At 47.5% G+C, this 21,416-nt stretch overlaps 1 protein-coding gene across 2 annotated transcripts in view; it reads right to left on the bottom strand.

Annotated features, from left to right (window-relative positions):
- Positions 1 to 21,416, bottom strand: part of Gnpat (glyceronephosphate O-acyltransferase) — a 28,330-nt gene continuing 6,914 nt past the window's right edge. Inside the window, exons 2-16 of one of the 2 annotated variants that reach the window (XM_034522232.2) lie at positions 20,058 to 20,240; positions 17,429 to 17,605; positions 16,495 to 16,624; positions 13,787 to 13,914; positions 13,274 to 13,349; positions 10,968 to 11,119; positions 10,718 to 10,848; positions 9,166 to 9,389; positions 5,822 to 6,073; positions 4,259 to 4,338; positions 3,440 to 3,580; positions 2,551 to 2,647; positions 2,381 to 2,474; positions 1,532 to 1,593; positions 1 to 305 (exon numbers count right to left, since the gene is read on the bottom strand). In XM_034522232.2, coding sequence (XP_034378123.1) covers positions 262 to 305; positions 1,532 to 1,593; positions 2,381 to 2,474; positions 2,551 to 2,647; positions 3,440 to 3,580; positions 4,259 to 4,338; positions 5,822 to 6,073; positions 9,166 to 9,389; positions 10,718 to 10,848; positions 10,968 to 11,119; positions 13,274 to 13,349; positions 13,787 to 13,914; positions 16,495 to 16,624; positions 17,429 to 17,605; positions 20,058 to 20,240 — 1,971 coding nt within the window. In that variant the 3' untranslated portion in view covers positions 1 to 261. The remainder of the gene's footprint in view (positions 306 to 1,531; positions 1,594 to 2,380; positions 2,475 to 2,550; positions 2,648 to 3,439; positions 3,581 to 4,258; positions 4,339 to 5,821; positions 6,074 to 9,165; positions 9,390 to 10,717; positions 10,849 to 10,967; positions 11,120 to 13,273; positions 13,350 to 13,786; positions 13,915 to 16,494; positions 16,625 to 17,428; positions 17,606 to 20,057; positions 20,241 to 21,416) is intronic. The other variant, XM_034522233.2, reaches the window with a different exon arrangement.

The following is a 21,416-nucleotide window of genomic DNA, read 5'->3' as shown; positions in this document are numbered from 1 at the left end:
TGTTTTCAAGACTGCTTTATTTGACAACACACAGTGACATGAATGCCGGCCGGCAGCCATCGTAGTGGGAAGGCCACACCAGCCAGCAGCCATCGGTGGGAAGCTCACACAGACACTCCCATGCTCTCCTCCTGGCAAAAGCACGGCTCACAGGTCTCAAGCAGACAGAAGTCACATCTTCCTCTCAGTGCCCATTTGTGGCAGAGTAAGTCCTTTGTGACTGTCACTGGAACTGTGTTTTCTACAACTGCTCCATGATTGTCATAGTTTTGCCGTGGCTGGCTTTCCTACTGGCTTCTTACCTCCTAGGACAGAGGCAGCTCATGAGATACTATGGTCTTGAGCACTGTCCACCCACTCATCACTCAGCTGGCTCCCGTGGGCTCTATTAGCCTGGACAAAGCCAGGGCCCACCTCTTCTAGATGCTCCTTTTTCTCAGGCTACAGCATCCAGACAGCTCTTAGCCCCATCATGTACTAGGACATTGAGATTAAGAATCCACCACAAGTTCTCACCCAGAGGGAGGGGTAAATGTCACCACAGCTGAGTGTGGCTGAGACAGGAGGGTTCTGAGTTTGAAGCACACCCCCTGCAATCCTCTCCCGCCCCTCCAGAGCCACAGAGTGAGTATGGCAAGGGCCTGGCTAGATCAATCTGGGACACAGTGTAAGTAAGATCTTGTCCCAGAAAATGAAAACAAGGCCAGATGTGACAGCACTAGGAGGAGGGAATAGGGTAGAAGCAGGTGGATGTCTGAGAGTTTTAGACCCTACATTAAAAAAAAAAAAAAAAAAAAACCAACACCCAAGAAGAAGAAAAAGGGGTGCTGGAGATAGTGCAGAGGTTAAAAACACCTGTCATACTTGCAGGACTGGGATTCCATTCCCACTACCCACATGACAGCTCTCCAGTTCTAGGGTATCCAATGCCCTCTGCTGGCTTCAGTGTACACTGCACACAGTAGTGTATATAATTACATGCAGGCAAAAATACTCATAGACTAAAAGAAAATCTTTTTATAAACAAACAAACAAAAAAAGGAAAAAAAATCAAAGACAGAACAGACCCTCCTCAGCCCAGCTAAGCACAAAGGACTGCACGCAGGTTCGGGCGGGGCCTGTGTGGCTGGCTGCGCTGTAGGACCGCCCACTCTGTCTGCTAGGATACTCTTTGCTGCACTTTCTGCTCTTGCCCTAACCCACCCTTGTTAAATCTCTCCGCCATTTCTCTCATGCCTCCCCTCTTCCTTCCACCTGCTTTGTTTTCCCTCCTCTCCCCTATGTGTTTTGCTTTTGAAGACAGGGTCTTGCTTTGGCAGGCATGGTACTCATTAGGTAGCCTAAAGCTGGCCTTGAACTCATGGCTGTCCTCCTGCCTCACCACCCAAGTATTATAAGTGGCACTTTTCCTTACCGCCACTCTGGCCTATGCCCAGCCTATACACACTAGAATCTACAGCTGCTCCTCCTGCTAATACTCTGATGCTTACACAACAGGGGGCGGGGTCTCAGCCTATCCCAGCGCACTTACCGAGTGTTTCTTCTAATTTGCTTGTGGCAGGCCCGTTCACATAATACACATACTTACTATCTCTAAAGAGAAGAAAAGCTGTGTTACTGTGTGACCTGCGGCAGAGACAGCTTCTCACTATAACGTCCAGGCTGCTAAAGGCCTGTGGCATGCATGGAGCTTGCTTTTTATCCTTCAGGCCTAGGGACAAAATCCAGACCCTCAACATGCTAGGCTCTACTGCAAAGGCACGACCATGGCCCTGAGCTCAGGGAGCTGAAAGGCCACCTGCTCCTGTTTTCAATGGAGGTGATACACAACTGTGAGAGTTTGGCCTCAAATGCTTGTTCACTCAGGAGACTCTAGACCAGTGGTTCTCATCCTGTAGATGGTGACCTCTGAGAGTCGAACAACCCTAACAGGGGTCATATATCAGATATTTCATAATGCCACCAAAACTATAGTTATGAAGTAGCAACAAAAATAGCTTTACAGTTGGGGTCACCACAATAGAAGGAACTATATTTAAGGGTCACAGCATTAAGAAGCTGAGACCGCTGCTCTACACACACATACACACTCTTATCACACAAGATGCAACTCAGAGTTTGGTTTCAGCTTTATCCCTGGGACTCTTGTTCAGTTAGGAGAATCTGTCCATGTCTCTCTGTCCATACCCTATACTTGTTGCTGTAATTAATCTATGAAATTCAGTCTGAGGTCATGGCAAACCTAGGCTAGAGTATGTTCTTGACTTTGGGCAGTGTGGGTCCCACAAGGGAAGCCCGGTGCTGCACTCCTAGGCCTTGCTCGGCTCTTGGGTCACACTTGTTACTCCTCATCTTGAACCCATCAGCATCCGGTACTTACATCTTCTTCTTTTCTACCACCCCGAGTCTCACAAAAGCTGCTAAGGCATTTTTCTGCAGTTCAGAAGACAACGCATCGTAACACTGAGAGGTACCTGTAAGGAGGAGAAGAGGGTAAGTGATCTTTCTATTGCTAGCTGAGAAACTACTACCCACAGAGATATGACTGACCTTGATCCAGAAGCTGACGGGTGAACTTCCTGGCTGCAACCAAGTATTCCTTCTCACTGAAGTAGTCCTCTTCATGCAAGAGGTATTTGGAAAGTAACTGATTTCAAGAGGGAGAATGAGGAACATAGAGAACAGGGGATAGGCAAAGGAGCACAGTGGCCACACTGCCTTCCTCACAGACACACACCCTCCACGGTCTGCACAAGTAACAGATCTCTTCAGTTTCCAGCAGCGTTTACAATCAGAAAAGGACAGTTGGAAATGACATTTGTTAACAGTTTAATTTCTCATCTCAGCTGATGGCAAGACAAACACTTCCAGCTCTCTCTATATTTAGTACTGCCTGGGGGGAGAGGACCTTCTGTCTCTTTGTCTTTCTTTTTAAATCAGAGTGCCAGGTCCTCAAGCATTGGCTGATTCCCAGTTCATCAAGTGCCCATGAAGGACTCTGAGGGTAGAGGTGGACAAGGTCGCCTTCCTGATTGCATCACCACTGCCACCACCATCAAAGCCAGTATATGAACAAAGAGCTGACAGACACCGAGTGCTCTCATCTGAAACGTCTGCACAGCCTACTATTTGCTGTTCAAATTCCCTCTCTCCTTAAAATCTGCATCACAGTGTCCCAAGCCTGTTGTGTCCTCCCCTGGGTGCTCTGAGCAGGACCCTGCTCCTGCTCTTCTCGGGATCACAAAATCATTACATCCTGTGCTCACTTAGTGACCAATATGTATCAATGCCAGCCATACAAACATGAGGCTGTCCCTGAGCAGACATGGATCTTCTCTATCGGGGCCCACTGTTCACTGACAAATGTTCACCATTCACACAGGAAGAAAGTCTTACAATATTGAAATGGGGGCACACAAAATTTGCAAGTTTTAAGTACCTGATATGATTCCACAAAAGGCTTAAAGAGTCCTGTGAGGAATTGTAATACAGCATTCCCTTTGTCTGTGAGGATGATGTCCTTTCCAGTCATCTGTATAACCTCAGTTTTACACAGCAAGTAACAGCCTTCCTCAAAATCCTGGAAGGGGAAAGGGAGGCCACACATACACGCTGTCTGTGCACCCTCAGCATCATTCATCCCACGGCTCCTCAGAGCCACCTGACTGTGCACTGAAGTAAGGAGCATTGGTTCCAACACTTTGGTGCCAAAGCTCAAACACAAAAACACAGTTTGTGCAACTGTGCCCTGGGATGTTCAGACAGATATCCCAGATGTTCTTCGTTTGCACTGCATACTTCCTTAAATTTAATAGCAAGTCTAGAAATACCCACAGGTAGACTTAGACTCAAGCTCTGCCTGCCCTCACTTCCCCTGCCCCAACTCCCACAGAGCACAGGAAAACCCTCTCCTTAGCAAAGACACAGAAACCTGTTGTACCTTCTTCTGTGGGCCTCTGCCCATGCCAGCAAATGCACAGAGCAGCTATGGGAGCTTGACACAGCTGCCCCACTGCCAGGCAGGACCACCACCACCCACTCTGAACCAGCCCAACAGGGAAGCACGGCAGTGGCAGGCTGCACTGACAGCTCAGAGAAGAACCCTCCTCTCCCAAAAGGGTCTCTAAGTCACTGATGAAACCTGACAAAGGACAAAACTAGTGTCTGATGAATTGAAGGCCCAAGAAGAAAAAGATGGGCCTCATGTGTCACCTCTGGAACATGCATGTGACATGGCGCTCTGGCTGTGAGAACTTACCCTGAGTGTGTTTCCTGGAAGGAAGATGAACTCATCTGAAAACACGTTGCGGAGGAAGGAGAAGCAGCTGAAGACATCCTCTAGAAAGAGGCCATTTCACAACATTAGCACAGGGCTTTCATCTTGCAGCCCTTCAAGTGCGCGCACGTAACAAGGGAAAACTGAGTCCTTGAAGTTTATCTCAAAGACAGACTACAGTCCAACAGTTTAAAAGGGCCTTGACTCCCTCAGTCCTGAAATGAGCACAATGCAACCATCCTCAGAAGTGCTTCCTTCTGAGCAAAGCGGGAAGGGAGCTCACCTCCCAGCTACCTCACTCTCCTGTCTCCCACTTCTTCACAGTAACTCGGCCACCCTATCTGAAGTCACTGCAGAAAACCAAACCCAGCAAGGAACTTGCCCAGAATACATGAAAGCTTGGGTTAGTCACCAGAACCCAAAGAGAGCAAGAAAAGAAAAAGCCAAAGTGTGCCCCCCGAGACCAACCCTAGGTCAGGCCCCACGATCCTCAGGCAGATCTGTTTGGATCCAGTCTGTATAACCTATTCCGGCCGTGATCTGATACCACTATGCACTGTACAAGGATGGTACCGGTATCTTATTGGCCTCATGTAGGTAAGGAGCTGTCACCACAGAAACATCATCATACCAGCACCTGGCAAAGGTGTTCCCAATGCAGAGCCTCTCTAGTAATGACATGGCTCCCTGGACATGTGTAAACCCTTCTGTATAAAAGGCACTGAATGTTAGATTGTTGTGCTTATGATTGACCGAGGCAACATGCTGCCACAAACGTGCGCATGGGAGATCAGAGGGCAGCTTTCAGTGGTGATTTCCACATTTGTGGAGGCACAGCCCCTCTTGACTGCTGCTAAGCTGCACACTCAAGTGTAGCTGGTACACACATTTAGGGGCATGTCTCCTGTCTCTGCCTCTTGTCTCACTGCGGGAACGCTAGGGTTTCATATGCATGCCAGCACACCTAGCTTTGTACCAGGTCTAAGAATCTCAACTCAGCTAATCACACCTGCCTGGCAAGTTTCCCACTAAGCCGGCTTCCTAATCCAAAGGTGCAATACGGACGAAGCAATCATTAGGTCTTTTTAGTTCCCAAGTTTCGTTTTTAACTAAAGATTTATTTTCATTGTATTCAATGTATATGTGGTGTATTCCCCATGTGTGCAGGAACCCATGGAGGGTAGACGAGGGTGTTGGGTCCCTAGAGCTAGAGTTGTAAGCAATTGTGAGCTTCCTGAGACCGGTGCTGGAAACCTAACTCCACTCCTCTGGAAGGCCAGACACACTCTTAACCACTAAGCCATCTCTTTTGTTGTTGTTTTGAAACTGTAGTCTGCTCTACACCCCTGGCTGGCCCTAAACTCCTTGAAGCTTCTACTGCCTCACCCTCCTGAGTAGATGGGGCTAAGCCACATGCTACTTTACCTTCCAACTCTAGACCTGTAAGTGGGCAGGGCAGCCTCCTTTTATAGAGAACAGACATGGTGGTACTACTCCTTCTGGGACCAGAGGGTCAGGCCTCTTCTGACACTGAAGGCCACACACCTACGTTACCTTTCCTGAGCCCAGGTGTCATGTGCAGAGCCACAGCTACTAAGGAAGGCCGGGCAAAGATGTTGAGCAGCTGGTTCCTGTAGGCCGAGCACATGAGGAGGGTGATGTGCTCGGGCACAATCCCATTGACCATTTGTGAGCTTCCAGAGTCCACTTTCAGAACCACTTGGTCCTTGACGAGGCCGGCCAGGTTAGAGTGCAGGAGGATGCTGGACTGGACCACTTCCTCAGGAAGTTTGTTATCTACAGAGAGAGCAACAGAGTGAACTCAAAAAGAAGGCAGCCACACATCCCAGAACCTACAGGCTCCAAGGCAGAATATATGATCTACACATCCTGTCCCTCTGGAACACGCCCAGCGAGCGATCTGAAGGTCACCTGGTGGGCAGGGCAAGCGGCCCCTCCTGCCCAACCACTACTCCCCCATCCATGAGCCAAGTTCCATTCAGTCCTCACCTTCCTGATAATCTCCTTTCCATCAAAGCCACACTCCAAAATCCCAAAGTATTCTCCATAACCTGGGTTTGTCTGCAGCTCTTGGGCCTCGACCCCAGCACTATTACCGTCACCCAGGCCTCAACCCCAGCACTATCACCGTCACCAGGGCCCTTCCCTCCAGGAGGCAGGAGAGCCCCAGATCAGCTTGTCCACCTCTGAGAACTGGGAGGCGCTTGGCCAGGTCACAACCTGGTCTCTCAGTGATCACACTCAAGTCATCATCCTTATGATTCTCAACTTACACCAATTACTGTCACAGACTCCTACCCCCAATTCTCCAGCACAGTATACAGAGTTCAAATGAGGGGTGTGCGTGACACACTGTGTGTGGAGAGGTCAGGGGACAGCTTTTGGGACTCGCTTCCTGTCTGCCAACTTTATTTTAAGGCAGGATCTCTCTCTTTTTAGAAAATATTTATATTTTATTTTAAGTGTATAAGCATTTTGTCTGTTTATAAGCATATCACACGGGTGTAGTCCCTGAGGAGGTCAGAAGAGGAGGCCTAGGCCCTTGGAACTAGAGTTACAATGCGTGTATGCGGCACATGGTGCTAGGGGTGAACGGGATCCTGTGTGAGAGCAGCCAGTGCTCCGAGCACTCAGCATCCTTTCTTCCAGCCTGACTCTGCAGAGGCCACCGTGCACTGCAGACTCTCCCAATGCTGAGCATCCATCCTGCTGCCTGGCCTGTGAGCTTCTGAGCAATTCTCCTGCCTCCCCACCCCACCTCCCCACCATCTGCCGATATGTACATAACCACGCCCATTTGTTTCCCTGGTTCTGGGGACTTAGCCCAAGTTATGCCAGACTTGTGTGGCATACACCTTCAGCCACTGAACCCTCTCCCTGGCTTTCAGTGAAGTGTTTACTGAGCTGCTCCTTTTCCTCCCCCCAACCCCTTTTTGAGACAGGGTCTCTTCATGTAGCACTGTCTGTCCTGGAACTTGCTATGTAGATTAGGCTGGCTGGAACTCACAGAGATGTGCTTGCCCGTCCGTCCGTCCGTCCGTCTGTCTTCTGAAATGCTGGGATTAAAAGCTGTGCAACACTATAGCAACTTCTCTTGTGGCAGCAGCGGCTTCTTCTTGTTCTTCTTTTCCTTCTCCTCCTTTCTTCTCTTCTTCCTCCTTCTTCTTTCTCCTCCTTCCTCCCTTTTTCTTCCCCCTCCTTCCCTCTTCTTTCTTATCCTCCTCCTCCTCCTCCTTGGTTTTTCAAGACAAGGTTTCTCTGACATTCACTGATGTCAGCCTGCCTCTTCAGTGCTGGGATTAAAGGTATGCACTACCACCACCCAGCTTTTCTTTTTTAAAAAACAAGATCTTATGTAGCCATGACTGGCCTTGAACTCTTGACTTCCTGCTTGAGTACTGAGATGATGGGAAGGCTTGCTCAATGAACTGGTATCAGAGCTACAGAAAGCCCTCAGCTGCTTACTCTACAGCAGAGTCTATGCACACGAGACATAGTAAAGAGGCTCAGGATGGAGCCTGGGGTACAGAGCACATACAAGGCCTTAGGTTCAATTTCCTGTACGAAAAATAACAAAACAAACAATTCTGGGGCCTGTGAGGTGGTTCAGTGGGCACAGGCTCTGCTATGCAAGCTTGGTAAACTTCAGCTCAATCCCAGAGACACACAACGGTGACAGGAGAGAACTGACTCCACAAAGTTGTGCTCTGGCCTCAACACCTCCTGTCACCCCAACAACAATTTTAAAAGTAACTACACTGTAGCAAATACTACACGTGCTGGGTATGGCGGCTCATGTCTGTAATCCTGACACCGGATGGCTGTTCCAAATTTTAGATGAGCCTGGGTTATACAGTGAGGTCTAGGCGAGCCCGGAGTGAGATCCAGCCTCAAACGAATAAAATCTGAGGCTACAAAGACGGCCCAGTCAGTCAAGTAGAACCTGCATTTGAAGAAGTGGCACACACCTGTAACCCAGCTGTGATCACAGAGGAGGCAGGGATAAGATCAGATTTGGGACTTGCTGGCTAGCCAGCTCAGCCAGATTGGGAAGTTCCACATTCAGTGTGGAGGCAGGAAGCAAGAACTTTGCCTCAAAATATAAAGCAAAAGCAAAACCTCCGTCACCAACTGTTGGCCTCCACAGGCTCATGTGAACACACACCAGTGCACACACAAAACACACCACAGGCTCATGTGAACACACAATTACACACACTAAACACACCACAGGCTCATATGCAACACACACCAGTGCACACACAAAACACACCAAAGGCTCATGTGAACACACACCAGTGCACACACAAAACACACCACAGGCTCATGTGAACACACACCAGTGCACACACAAAACACACCACAGGCTTATGAGAACACACACCAGTGCACACACAAAACACACCACAGGCTCATGTGAACACACACCAGTGCACACACAAAACACACCACAGGCTCATGTGAACACAGGATTACACACACTAAACACACCATAGGCTCATATGCAACACATACCAGTGCACACAAAAACACACCACAGGCTCATGTGAACACACACCAGTGCACACACAAAACCCATCACAACTCTTTAATTAAATGACAGTGAGTGTGGAGGGGAAGGTTCATGTTGTTCATGTCTGGTCTGTAGCTGCCAAGGCAATGGCACTGTAATCCAGGTTTACTCTCTAGAGTGAACTGGCACAGAAGCAACTACTCTCAAGAAGCCTCCTCACAGAGGTCTACTTTCTGCACTAGTGTGTGCCACTTCTACCTTGCTCAAAGCTCCGTGGGTGTCTCACCTCTAAGAACATTCCTAAACTAGGAAATGGAAAGACTTCCCTATGGACGTGGGCATCCCATTTACATACCAGGCCAAAGCAGGAACCCTCCAAACGCCTGGGTTAAGCCCTTCAGCCACAGAGTCTTCTCCACCAGGGCATCAAAGTCCATGGATAGCTGGTTCTGAAGTAGAATGGCGACTACCAGGAGCCACGGGCTCAGAGCCAGGTTCTCAATCTGCAGAAGCTGCATCTTATAGGCCACTTCAGTGACAAAGGCTTGCACAGCCTCAGGCTGCTTCTGAGGGATGCATCTGAAAGAAGGGGCAGAGCAGGTTGTAGGGTGGCCACACATACTCTGGGTGGGAGAGGATCGCAATGAAGACCTGTCATGGTTCTGCCACCAAAGTCTTTGAGAGCACATGCTGGCAGCACTCTCTGGCTTCACAAAGGGACCTGCACATGTCTCCAGAATATGCAGGCAACTGATATAAGAACATTTATTCCCAGTTCTAGGTAATAAAGGGAAAAGAGCAAACAAAGGCCCTTATCTTGCTTTACAAGGAGAGCGCGTCACTGGGACAAGCACAGCTGCTTGGACACAGATCTGTACTGAGAAGCCACATGGCTGCCTCCCACACTGCTTCTTCGGGGAGGCTGCAGAACTCCAGGAACTAGCCCACCTTCATCTGGGAGCAGGGGCTCCACAAACAACTATGAAAGAAGCTCTGGGCTCTGTGGCTTCTGGAGTAATAAGTGAGACTGCCTGCCAGGCACCTCACAGTCCAGGAGGCGCTACAGCTCCAGAGCCACTTGAGGGCTGGCTGGGCAGATGGTGTGTCTGCCTTTCTTCCTCTGGAGGACTCCTCTAAGTTAAAGAAAACACAAATGCTTGGGCTGGTGGACTGGCTCATTAGGAAAAGGGGCTTGCTGCCAAGCCTGACAACCTACATACACCCACACACATACAAAATCAATCAATTAATCCAACTAAAAGGAAATTGCAAATGTTCACCTGTGCCGTGAGCCTTAAAGAGCCAGTGTGTTTGAGAGCAGGGCACTATCCTGAGCACTGCCAGCTACTCTGTGCTCCTCCCAGGGTGTAAAGCACCGCTCTGGACACATGAGCTGGCCTGCTCATAATTTCCACAATCTCTGTGTGTGCTTCTAAACCAGGGCGCTGCTAAGCTGGCGGCCGAGGAGGATGACAAATCCTCTGGTTACACGTTGAAACACACAGCTATCTTTCTTTGTTTTAGGGAAGAGCACTTTGGGGGGAGGGGCAGATAATCCTTTTGTGTTTGCTTGTTATTATTTGAGACTGGGTCTCAGGTAAACCAGGCTGGTCTCAAACTTGCTATGTAGTTGAGGATAACCTGAATTCCTGCTCCTACTGCCTCTAATAGAACTCCTGAGGGCTAGGATTACAGACTTGCCCCACCATGCTGGCTTCAAACAAACATGAGGCTCTTTAACCGAAGCTTCTGCTGATGAACACATAAGCCAGGGCTCCCTAGCACCTGCTGGGAGGGCCCAGGCAAGATAAGGTTTGATCTCAGAGGCCGTCACCTCAAGAGTCTCGATTCACACTTGTGGAATTTACTTCTCATTTGTGTCAGGCATTAAAACACAGGCCTTGCACCTTGGCACCAAGTTATACGTGTTCCGACTGAGCCGGCCTGCAGCTAGAGAGCGCAGGGATACGGGGTCTCCAAAGTACACATGGATGCTTCCAAAGTTCTCAGAGAGAATCCGTCTAGCTTTCAACAATCCCTGGTGGCATCACAAGATGGGAAAAGAAAACAGGAGTAGATTTATAAATTAGTAGTGGATGTGTAAGCCAGGGTATTCTTTACACTCAAAGAAAATCAGATTTGGCTATCCTCACGTACAGTGGTGGATTCCTTTGGCTTGGGAATTCCTAGGAGCTCATAAGCATAAAGACTTTCTTCCAATATTTTATCATAACTGATGCTAATTGGGACAAAGTAGGTATCAAAAACTTCTCTTTTAAAAAATGGTTCCATCACAATATTCAGGAGACCTGTAAACACAGGAGAAATGTTTTGCCATGAATAATGAAGATCAGGGCACACAGGGCTTATAATACACCAGCCTCCCTCTTTTCTTCTCTGTACCCACAGCCTCCCACCCCCAGGGCTGAGAAGGGAATCCTAAGTCTGTGTCCAGCATCTCCCATCGTTGGCCAGTCTGTTCTGGCCCCAGTGAGAGAATGGCCCTGTGTGGAAGTCAATCCAGCAGCAGTTATGCACCCAGCCTTCCACACCCACACCTGAGCTGCTGCCCCTCACTAACTCACACCAAACTAACAAACTGGGCACGAGAGTTTACACTTGTCTTCTCAGCACTCAGGAAGCTGAGGCAGGAAGATGCCAGCAAGTCTGGGGCCAGCTAAAGCTATACAGTGAGTTCCAGGCCAGCCTGAGTTTCTAAGTCAGAAACTACTCCAACCATGTATGTGTACACATGAAGATTACAACAGCAGCCCATGTTTCCAGAGGAGCCCAAACTCCTTTAGTGATGCCATGAAGGTCTTCTCTTACTGCTTGTGCCTGGTACTCTGATTCTCTAAGCTTCTGCTCTATCCATTCCCAGCCAGGGGCCAAAAAAAAAAAAAAAAAAGACATCCAAAGTGCCCCAAACAGCTGTACAGGGAACAGTTCTAATCTCATCAGAGAAGTGAAGAATGTGAGTTCTGTCTGGTAGCTGCAGCAGCACCACACTGAGACCAGGGTCTGTCTGCTTCCAGTATATGAGAGACTAGTGTATAGGAGACTAGTACATAAGAGACTAGTATATAAGAGACTAGTGTATAAGAGACTAGTGTATACGAGACTAGTATATGAGAGACTAGTGTATAAGAGACTAGTGTATGAGAGACTAGTGTATGAGAGACTAGTATATGAGAGACTAGTACATGAGAGACTAGTGTATAAGAGACTAGTGTATGAGAGACTAGTGTATGAGAGACTAGTATATGAGAGACTAGTACATGAGAGACTAGTGTATAAGAGACTAGTATATGAGACACTAGTGTATAAGAGACTAGTGTATGAGAGACTAGTGTATGAGAGACTAGTATATGAGAGACTAGTGTATACGAGACTAGTGTATGAGAGACTAGTATATGAGAGACTAGTGTATAAGAGACTAGTATATGAGAGACTAGTATATGAGAGACTAGTGTATGAGAGACTAGTGTATAAGAGACTAGTATATGAGACACTAGTGTATAAGAGACTAGTGTATGAGAGACTAGTGTATGAGAGACTAGTATATGAGAGACTAGTGTATACGAGACTAGTGTATGAGAGACTAGTATATGAGAGACTAGTGTATAAGAGACTAGTATATAAGAGACTAGTGTATAAGAGACTAGTGTATACGAGACTAGTATATGAGAGACTAGTGTATAAGAGACTAGTGTATGAGAGACTAGTGTATGAGAGACTAGTATATGAGAGACTAGTACATGAGAGACTAGTGTATAAGAGACTAGTGTATGAGAGACTAGTGTATGAGAGACTAGTATATGAGAGACTAGTACATGAGAGACTAGTGTATAAGAGACTAGTGTATGAGAGACTAGTATATAAGAGACTAGTGTATGAGAGACTAGTGTATGAGAGACTAGTGTATAAGAGACTAGTATATAAGAGACTAGTACATAAGAGACTAGTACATAAGAGACTAGTACATAAGAGACTAGTACATAAGAGACTAGTATATAAGAGACTAGTATATAAGAGACTAGTGTATAAGAGACTAGTGTATACGAGACTAGTATATGAGAGACTAGTGTATAAGAGACTAGTGTATGAGAGACTAGTGTATGAGAGACTAGTATATGAGAGACTAGTACATGAGAGACTAGTGTATAAGAGACTAGTGTATGAGAGACTAGTGTATGAGAGACTAGTGTATAAGAGACTAGTATATGAGACACTAGTGTATAAGAGACTAGTGTATGAGAGACTAGTGTATATGAGAGACTAGTACATAAGAGACTAGTGTATGAGAGACTAGTGTATGAGAGACTAGTATAGGAGAGACTAGTGTATAAGACTAGTACATGAGAGACTAGTATAGGAGAGACTAGTGTATATGAGACTAGTGTATATTAGACTAGTGTATATGAGAGACTAGTATAGGAGAGACTAGTGTATATGAGACTTACCAAACTTAGGAGTCAAGGTCTTGGCTGCTCGACTCCTTGTCCCTTCCAGGAAAAATTCAACAGGAGCATAACCACTCTTTAAAAGAAAACACAACAAATACACAAAACTCATTCTCGATACTCAAATTATCCCAGGCCCCTTCTGTTTCCTCCACTTGCCCTCTGGTGTGTGTGTCTGTGAGAGAGAAAGGTGTGGGGGGACACCCAGGACCTCCCATACACTAGGCTTTCATGTCTGTGAGAGAGAAAGGTGTGGGGGGACACCTAGGACCTCCCATACACTAGGCATGCACTCTACCGCTAAGCCACATCCCTGACCTCATAAACGGCTTCTGATTCCTTATTCCAAGTGCCCCCACCCTTGACTAAACACTGCTTACAGCAAAACTTAAAAAAGGACACATCTCAGGTGAGGGAGCACTGGGGGCTGGTGGACTCCTTGAGGGAAAAGGCAGCTAGAGGTCTAGTCAGAAGAGAAGCGCAGCTCCGGGTCCTTGGAGCACCTGCATTTACCCGTAGCATGGTCTTCACGTATTCAGCGAATACGGCCCAGTAGAGTTTATTTCCTCCAAAAGTGCGTCGCATGAAGAAGGCCCCAGACATCCTGAGCAGCTCACTGACCACTCTCATTCCCAGGAAGTCTAAAACATAAGGAAGGGGTAGTGTGAGAACAAAGATGTAAACACCACTGACAAGTTCAAGAACGTCCCACGTGCCCTGTGACAGCAATACTGACACTTCTGAGATCAACTCTAGAAAAAAAGAACAGAGAAGGGTGAGAGAGAAGGCTCAGGGCTCCGTGTGCGTGTCCACCACACAGCATGAGGACCTCAAGTCCATCCCCAGCACCCATGTGACACGAAGGGTGGCAGCACAGGCGTGTGCTGCAGTGCTGGGGGGTGGCAGGGCAGTGGCAGCAGGACCTCTGGAGCTGACTGGCCAGTCAGTCTAGCAGAACCAATGAGCTCCAGGTTCAGTGAGAGCCTGTCTCTATAAGGTGTTGATCAACAGAAAAAACCACTCAGTGTTAACCTCTGGCACGCACACACACACACGCACACGCACACGCACATGCACATATACACAGACATATACACACATATACACATAGGTGCACATGTACATACATGAAAACACACACAGGCATTAAAACAGAAGATATCTAATGGAATTTGTAAGAGACTGTGGTAGATGCCTTCTGGGAGAGTGCCCCGTACCACTCTCGGCTCCCTGGTATTTTCAAACCACCAGGGACAAAGGCAATGGCAAGGCAACATGACAACAATGTCAGAGGCCAATATCCTCGCCATGCTCTGAAACGAGCATGTGGCATTCCCAATCTAGAGATCCATGACAACCTACCTACTCAAATCTCTCCACTACCAAGTAAAAATATCAACTTACTTTTAATGAAATGAATTAAATAAAGCAGATCTACAAAAAAAAAGGGGCAAGGCTCTCCCCGAGGTTTTAAATAATTTTCATTCTCCCTAATGTTTAAATCACTTCCTCATCTGTCTATGTACTAGGAAGTACGTTTTAAGTGTGTAAGTCCCTGCAGCTATCTTACTGATTCACTACTTTGATCAATACTAGAATCTCTACTTTCCTAGAGACCTTGGAAGGGAACCAGTGCAACCCAGACACTACAGATGAATTCTATAAAAGCACAGTCACACTTACAAAGCAGCGTAGTTTAGCGGGACAATGCTTGCACAGTCTACGCCCACAGTGTCAAGGCATCATGACACATGAATTCTATAGCACAAAAGCCAACTGTGTGGCTCACAGAACCAAGTGGAAGGCCTCAATCTGTAACTCTCAGATGAGTATCAGAGGAAAACTTCACTACACCAAATTTGGTAATGACTTCTTGGTTTTGACAGTAAATACACAGGAAACAAATGAACAGACTGTCTGGACTTCATGGAAACATACAAGCCCATGTATTGAAGGACAAAGTCAACAGAATGGCGGGGCGACCAGTGAGTGGAGAGGAACTGGCCGACCCTGTATCTGTAGGCAAGTGCCCAGGATATAGAGACTCCCCATAACTCAATGGTAAAAAGGTGAACAACCCGAAAGATGGGACACTGACCCACAAAGACATATCATGTCGGCACAGGGACCAGTATACCCAGTACCTGCAGAGCTGAGGCAGCAGGATCACTAGAGTTGAGAAATTCAAGGCCAGCTAGGGCCATAATAGATCCCATCTCAAAATTCAAACAACCAAATAATAACCCTGTTCAAACCAAACACCCCAGTGACTGCAGGAAGCACACAGATGGGGACTCAGTACCTCCGAAAACACATTAAAACCATGATGACCATATCACAGCATGGAGATGGTTACTACTGAAGAAACAGAAGTATGTACCCTGCAAGTCCTCATAGGAACACAGAGTAAATCCCATTCCTCGGCACTACTGCTGAGAGCACAGAGCAGTGAGGACACAACACACAAAGGGCCTCAAACACATAAAGCTCAGGTTCCCGCGTGACCAGAGGTGTGCTTGCTGAGGGTCAGGTGTATGTACTGTCCAGATGTTTTCTGTGACTTTGACACAAGAGACGTTTCTGGGAAGAGCAACTTGAATTGAGAAAACACAAGTCTGTAGGCCATTTTCTTGATTAATAATGGACGTGGGAGGGCCCAACACATTGTGGGTGATGCCATCCCTGGGCTGGTGGTCCTGTGTTCTGTAAGAAAGCAGGCTGAGTAAGCCTGGGGAAGCAGCCCCAACCGTGGCCTCTGCATCAGCTCCTGCTCCAGGTCCTGCCCTCACTGACTATGACAGTGAACTATTATAAAGCTGAGAGTGAGCCCTTTCCTCCCATGCTGCTCCCATTTCATCACAGCAGCAGTGACCTGACTGAGACCCAGTGTCACCTGAAACAACCAAATGACAGAAGCAGGCAAAGTGTTCACGGACAGGAAGGTTAAAGGATAACATTAATGTGGTATATACACACAAAGGACTACTACTCAGCTTTAAAAGGGAAGGGAATTCAGACACAGTGACACTGAGGCCATCATTTTAAGTGGAATTGGTCAGTCACTGCACAGCATAGGGTCCAAATGGGGCCACCACACCACGGCAGACAGGGACCCAGAAGAGTTGCTGTTGGCATCTTTCAAATTTTCTAGTATCTTGTCATTATTGCAGTGAGCGGTAAGTCTGTACAGGTAGAAACACGGATGAAGACTATGAACGCACCCATTCCCGCTGCGATCACTGGGACAGGTAGATCATAGTTGTAGAGAACAAAAGACAGCATGAGGAAGTCAATGTAGCTCCGGTGGCTGGGCAGCAGGATCACAGGGTGCTCCTGGACAGCTCGTTGTAGCTTGAAAAAAAAAATGTCAGATTTTCAAGAATTTCAGTTGTCATGTCACTAAAATCACAGCTTAAATCAGAAAACAGAGAAGTAAATCATGGGTGAGCATGGAGGCCCACACCTGAGAGGCTGAGGGAGCTCACACCTGAGAGGCTGAGGGAGCTCACACCTGTCAGTTCAGCATTTGGGGCATTTGGGAGGTGAAGGCTGGAGGATCAGAAATAAGGTCCTCCTTGTTTACTTGTGGAGTTCAAGACCAGTATAGGTAAGGTAACTGACCTTGACCACCAGACCCTAAGAGAATACGTTTATATGAAAAATCACAGCGCACAGGAGACGATGAGAGAAATGCTGGCTAGGAATCTAGATGAACACAGAGGAAAGCCTTCTGTTACTTTGTAACCTGTGAACAGGTGACACTAAGTGGTCCATAAGTCTTACTTGACTAAGCCAGAAGTCTGGAGGTCTGACATTAAAAAGGACAAGCCTGAGCTGGAGAGATGGCTCAGTGGTTAAGAGCACTGACTGCTCTTCCAGAGGTCCTGAGTTCAATTCCCAGCAACCACATGGTGGCTCACGACCATCTGTAGTGGGATCCGATGCCCTCTTCTGGGGTGTCTAAGAGGGTGACAACGTACTCATATACATAAATAACTATATGTTTGAAAAAAAAAGGACAAGCCTCAGACAACATGTCCTCTAGGGCCATCCTGGGTGCCTGACAACCCGCCCTCAGCATTCAGTCCGAGAGAATCATCCTAGAACCAATCATAGCACAGGATGAGCAAGCCTGTCAGTACCGGCGATCCTCACCTTTTGAATGCCGTCTTCATTCACACACACCTTTGAGAAGATCTGTTTAAAAACCTTGCTCAGAACAAACGCAAAGAAGCGAATGGCTCCTATGCGCAGCTTGTGGCTCATCTCCTCCAGGATCTCACCGGCTTCCTCTCGCAGGACGTCCACGCCCGTCAGGGACTCCTTGGACAGCTGAAAGGAACAACAGGGATGCGTTCTGAAACACAGAAGCCAGAGCTCCTTTCACTCAGACCACTGTGACTGATGGTGCACGCTCTGTGACAAGACCTGACCCAGGTCCTCTACAGTGCACAGGCTGACCTCAGCCTGCTGACGGACAGGACCATAAGGGCACTGCAGCATCTTCAGTGAAAAATGAATCAATTTAAGAAGGTCTAAAGGCTAGAAATTCAGAAAGAATCCACATGACTCTTGAGAAACGGCGACCCAGGCTGACATCTGGCATGTACACGCACATGACGCTGGCATGTACACGCACACTCACATGAGAACGAGCCTGCACACAGAGAACAGTGTTGCTGGATTCTTCATCTACTCCTTATCTGCCTAAACTTAATCCAGGAAGGAGGGTGGATAGCACCACCTCTCAGTGTGCTCCCTCATTTCCTCAGAGTTTATCTCAAACAATGACCCAGCAAACAAAGAACCACAGTGACCCGAGTCACCTAAGGAGTAGTAAGTAGGAGGCAGGAAGAAGAAAGGCCAGAGTAACTGCAAGGCAGGAACAGTAACTGCGAGGCAGGAATGACAATGGGGAGGTGAAAGTTCAAGCAAAAACCAACCAACCAACAAAAATGTTTTCAAGTCTGAAATCCCAACACTTTAAGAACCCAGACCTTGAGGCCAACCTGAACCACAAAATGACTGACTTGTGGAACTGAGGCTCCAGGGGAGTATAGAAGCCAGGCGTCACATACTGAGTAGTGTTTGTCAATGACTAACCACATACATTGATGAGAGCAATTCTGTATGATAACAACAGTGTTGAAAACTTCTCATCGCTCAGTGCCATCACAGCTGTCATGGACTCCTAGTCACCTGACTCAAATGTGTGGCAACCCACAGGAGCACCAGCCTGTACGGACAGAACCCAGTAATTACCCCAGCAAGCAATGCTTCAAAATGATAAACAACCAGGCTATGGCAAGTATACATACTGTGTGTGTATTATTCAAGAACACACCTTCTTATACATGGAGGAGACGGTTACTGTAAGTCCGGCTGGGGGTGCACACCTGTAATCTCAGCACTGAGGAGTGGAAACAAGAGGACTAGAGAGCAGACTGAGCCCCATGAGACTCTACAGCCTCCTCTCATGCACAGGGAAAACCATCACTGTAAACCCTGTGCACGGACATGGTGCTGGGGATTCAGCTGAGTTGTGGGCATCTGTCTGCCTATCATGTGCAGAGCCTGGATTTTACTCCTAGCAAAGAACAGAATCAAAACAAAACAAGCAGTGTGCTGCTTCCCTAGGGACACTCTCAGGGACAGACAGAATCACTGTCTTTCTCGATGATTTTCATCTTACATTTTGTTCACCTTGGATCAAGAAGTAAGTTCCACCATACATATGTATCCACCTAGCCTAGGCCCGGGGCCCTCTCTGGTTCCTAGCTTCACCTAAGGATGCCATGGGCCTTCCGCATGAGGATGCATCTCAGAACCCACTCCATCCCAACACAGCCATGTCTGACTGGAGTTAACTTCCTGCAAAGAATGCCTTGGATGCTCTAGGACTGTCCTTGAGCATGGAGTGGTGAGGAAACATTCTTCACTCACGGAACACCTCTAACTAGAGGACTGACAGCATCTCCATGGTGTCAACAGCTGAGCAAAGCACAGGGATTAAGGGCATGGCTCAAGGTCCATATTAAAGTAAAACCAGAGCAGTGCTCCTGCACCCCATCTGCAGGGCACAGCCCATGTGAGCATCAGAGGGCATGGCGCTACAGACAAAGCCAATCCCTTCCTCTGGCTTCCCTGACCACACTGAGCCCCACTCAGCCTGGAGCTCCCTGCGTTTGATCACAGCTGTCCTCTGTGCTGGTCAGACTGAACCTTGCAGCATTCTATGTGAACCTTCTCTCTGACCTCCTGTTCTGAAAACAAACTGTGGCTCCCAAGTTATGGGCTTCTTGAAAAGCTAGTGACACAGGATCCTACTACACTCAACATTTGAATGTGACCGACACAGAGGTGAGATGCAGGCGCAGGATTCCTCAGAGCGTCTCATTAAGTCTTTTATGCAGGGTCTGAAGTGATCTGTTTAGCTAAACTCCTTACCCTCTTCACTAGAGAAACCTGGATCTTTGTCAGACAGGGTTAAAAACAACCCCCTCCCTGACTCCCTACACCACGTTAGCTTTGCTGGAAGCTAACCGCACCTCAGGCTGTGGGGTCCTCAGGACAAGCTGTGTTTTATACACACCACACACTTGGCACCTTGTCACTTCTCCCCCGGCCTCCCAGTGTTTGTAAGACAAATGACAGCACATGTTTGAGTGCCATGTGGCTACACCTAAAAGTATACTTGAGATGATAAAATAAATTCAGGAAAACAGCGGATTAGGTCCTAATACATCGGAGGAGGCTGGCCGTGCCTGTGGAGCTCTGTCCTTACCTGCTTAATGACATAGTTCATCTCTTCAGAATTGAGAACAATGGTCTTGATGTCACTTGGCTTGCAGGGAGTGATTCCCCTATACAAGGGCGGCGTGTAGCACTTCATCGCAAATTTGAAGTCACTGACATGTCTTCTTTCCTCTAACAAATCTTCAAAATCATCCCACTTTTTGAGGTCTTTCTGTGAAGAAGAAAATGAAGGAAATTGAGGTGCCCAGTGGGAGAGGAAGAATTACTCAGGCTTCCCTCTGCCCCAACTGACACTGAGCAACAACTACCAGTGTCCTAATACCAGACTCAGACAAAGGAAAGTTGGCGCCATCACCATCTATAATTGTACTCAATTATTGTTACTGATTATTAGACAGGGCTTCATGTAGCCCCACCTGGCCTCGAACTCTCTATGTATCAAAAGACAACCTTGAACTCTTGCTCCTCAACTCCACTCTGGAAAGGCCTAAATGCTGGGATTATAGGTTTACGCCACAGGGAATGGTGAACAAGTGGTTTTGTTTTGTCGGAGCAGGGACTGAACCTAAGGCCTTTCCATGCTTTATAAGCACTGCACCACTGAGCAGATGGCCCACCAACCATGTTTCTGATGGCTACCATTGTGAACTCAGTACCACAGCTTCAATTCGTTTTGTCTGCCTCTATTTTGCTTTAAAAAATAAAACACATATCAGAAACTCCAAACTAAGTTGGGTGTGTTGGTACAAGCCTATCTAGTCGCTGCCCTTCAGAGGTGGGTAAAAACCATGGTTCAAGGCCAGCCCAGCCTACACAAGACTGTCTCAAAACAAAGTCAAATAAAACAAGGTGTCCACTCCACATCCCCCTGCTCAGCATTTGTGGGCCAGCTTGTTATCATCCACTAAACCCTTGCTCTCCCTTCAGAAAGTACAGGGTCCCCTTACAACAACGCTTTCCTGACACGTAATTAATAGTGGTGGTGATAATGACTGCGGTGAGCTCTGCCAGCTGCTAAGTGCCCGCTCTATTCTGAGAGCTTGACAGGCTGAAGAGCAAGTTCCAGTGCAAACTCCGAGCAGCTGTCCTCCATCCACAGGAATCCCAAGACGCAGTTACCTGCCTACTGACGGGCCCCAGCTTCCAAACAGCAGACACAGCTTGCTGGGACCTGTGGCTTCCTACACAGATTGTCATGCATGTTTGTGGCATCATACAAACGTGAAGTACTGACAGCACTATAGCCCAAAAGTAGTTTTTTCCTTTCTTTTTTCTGACAGCTACAGAAACATGTATGATCTACCTTTCGTCTTTAGCCCCATCCCTTTATGGACTGTTTTAAAACAGCTTAGTTGTTACATAATTACCATATTTCATAACATTTTCA

Source organism: Arvicanthis niloticus, chromosome 18 (genome assembly GCF_011762505.2).
Source record: "Arvicanthis niloticus isolate mArvNil1 chromosome 18, mArvNil1.pat.X, whole genome shotgun sequence".
NCBI classification, from domain to species: domain Eukaryota; kingdom Metazoa; phylum Chordata; class Mammalia; order Rodentia; family Muridae; genus Arvicanthis; species Arvicanthis niloticus.
This window is presented reverse-complemented; position numbering and strand designations above follow the sequence as displayed.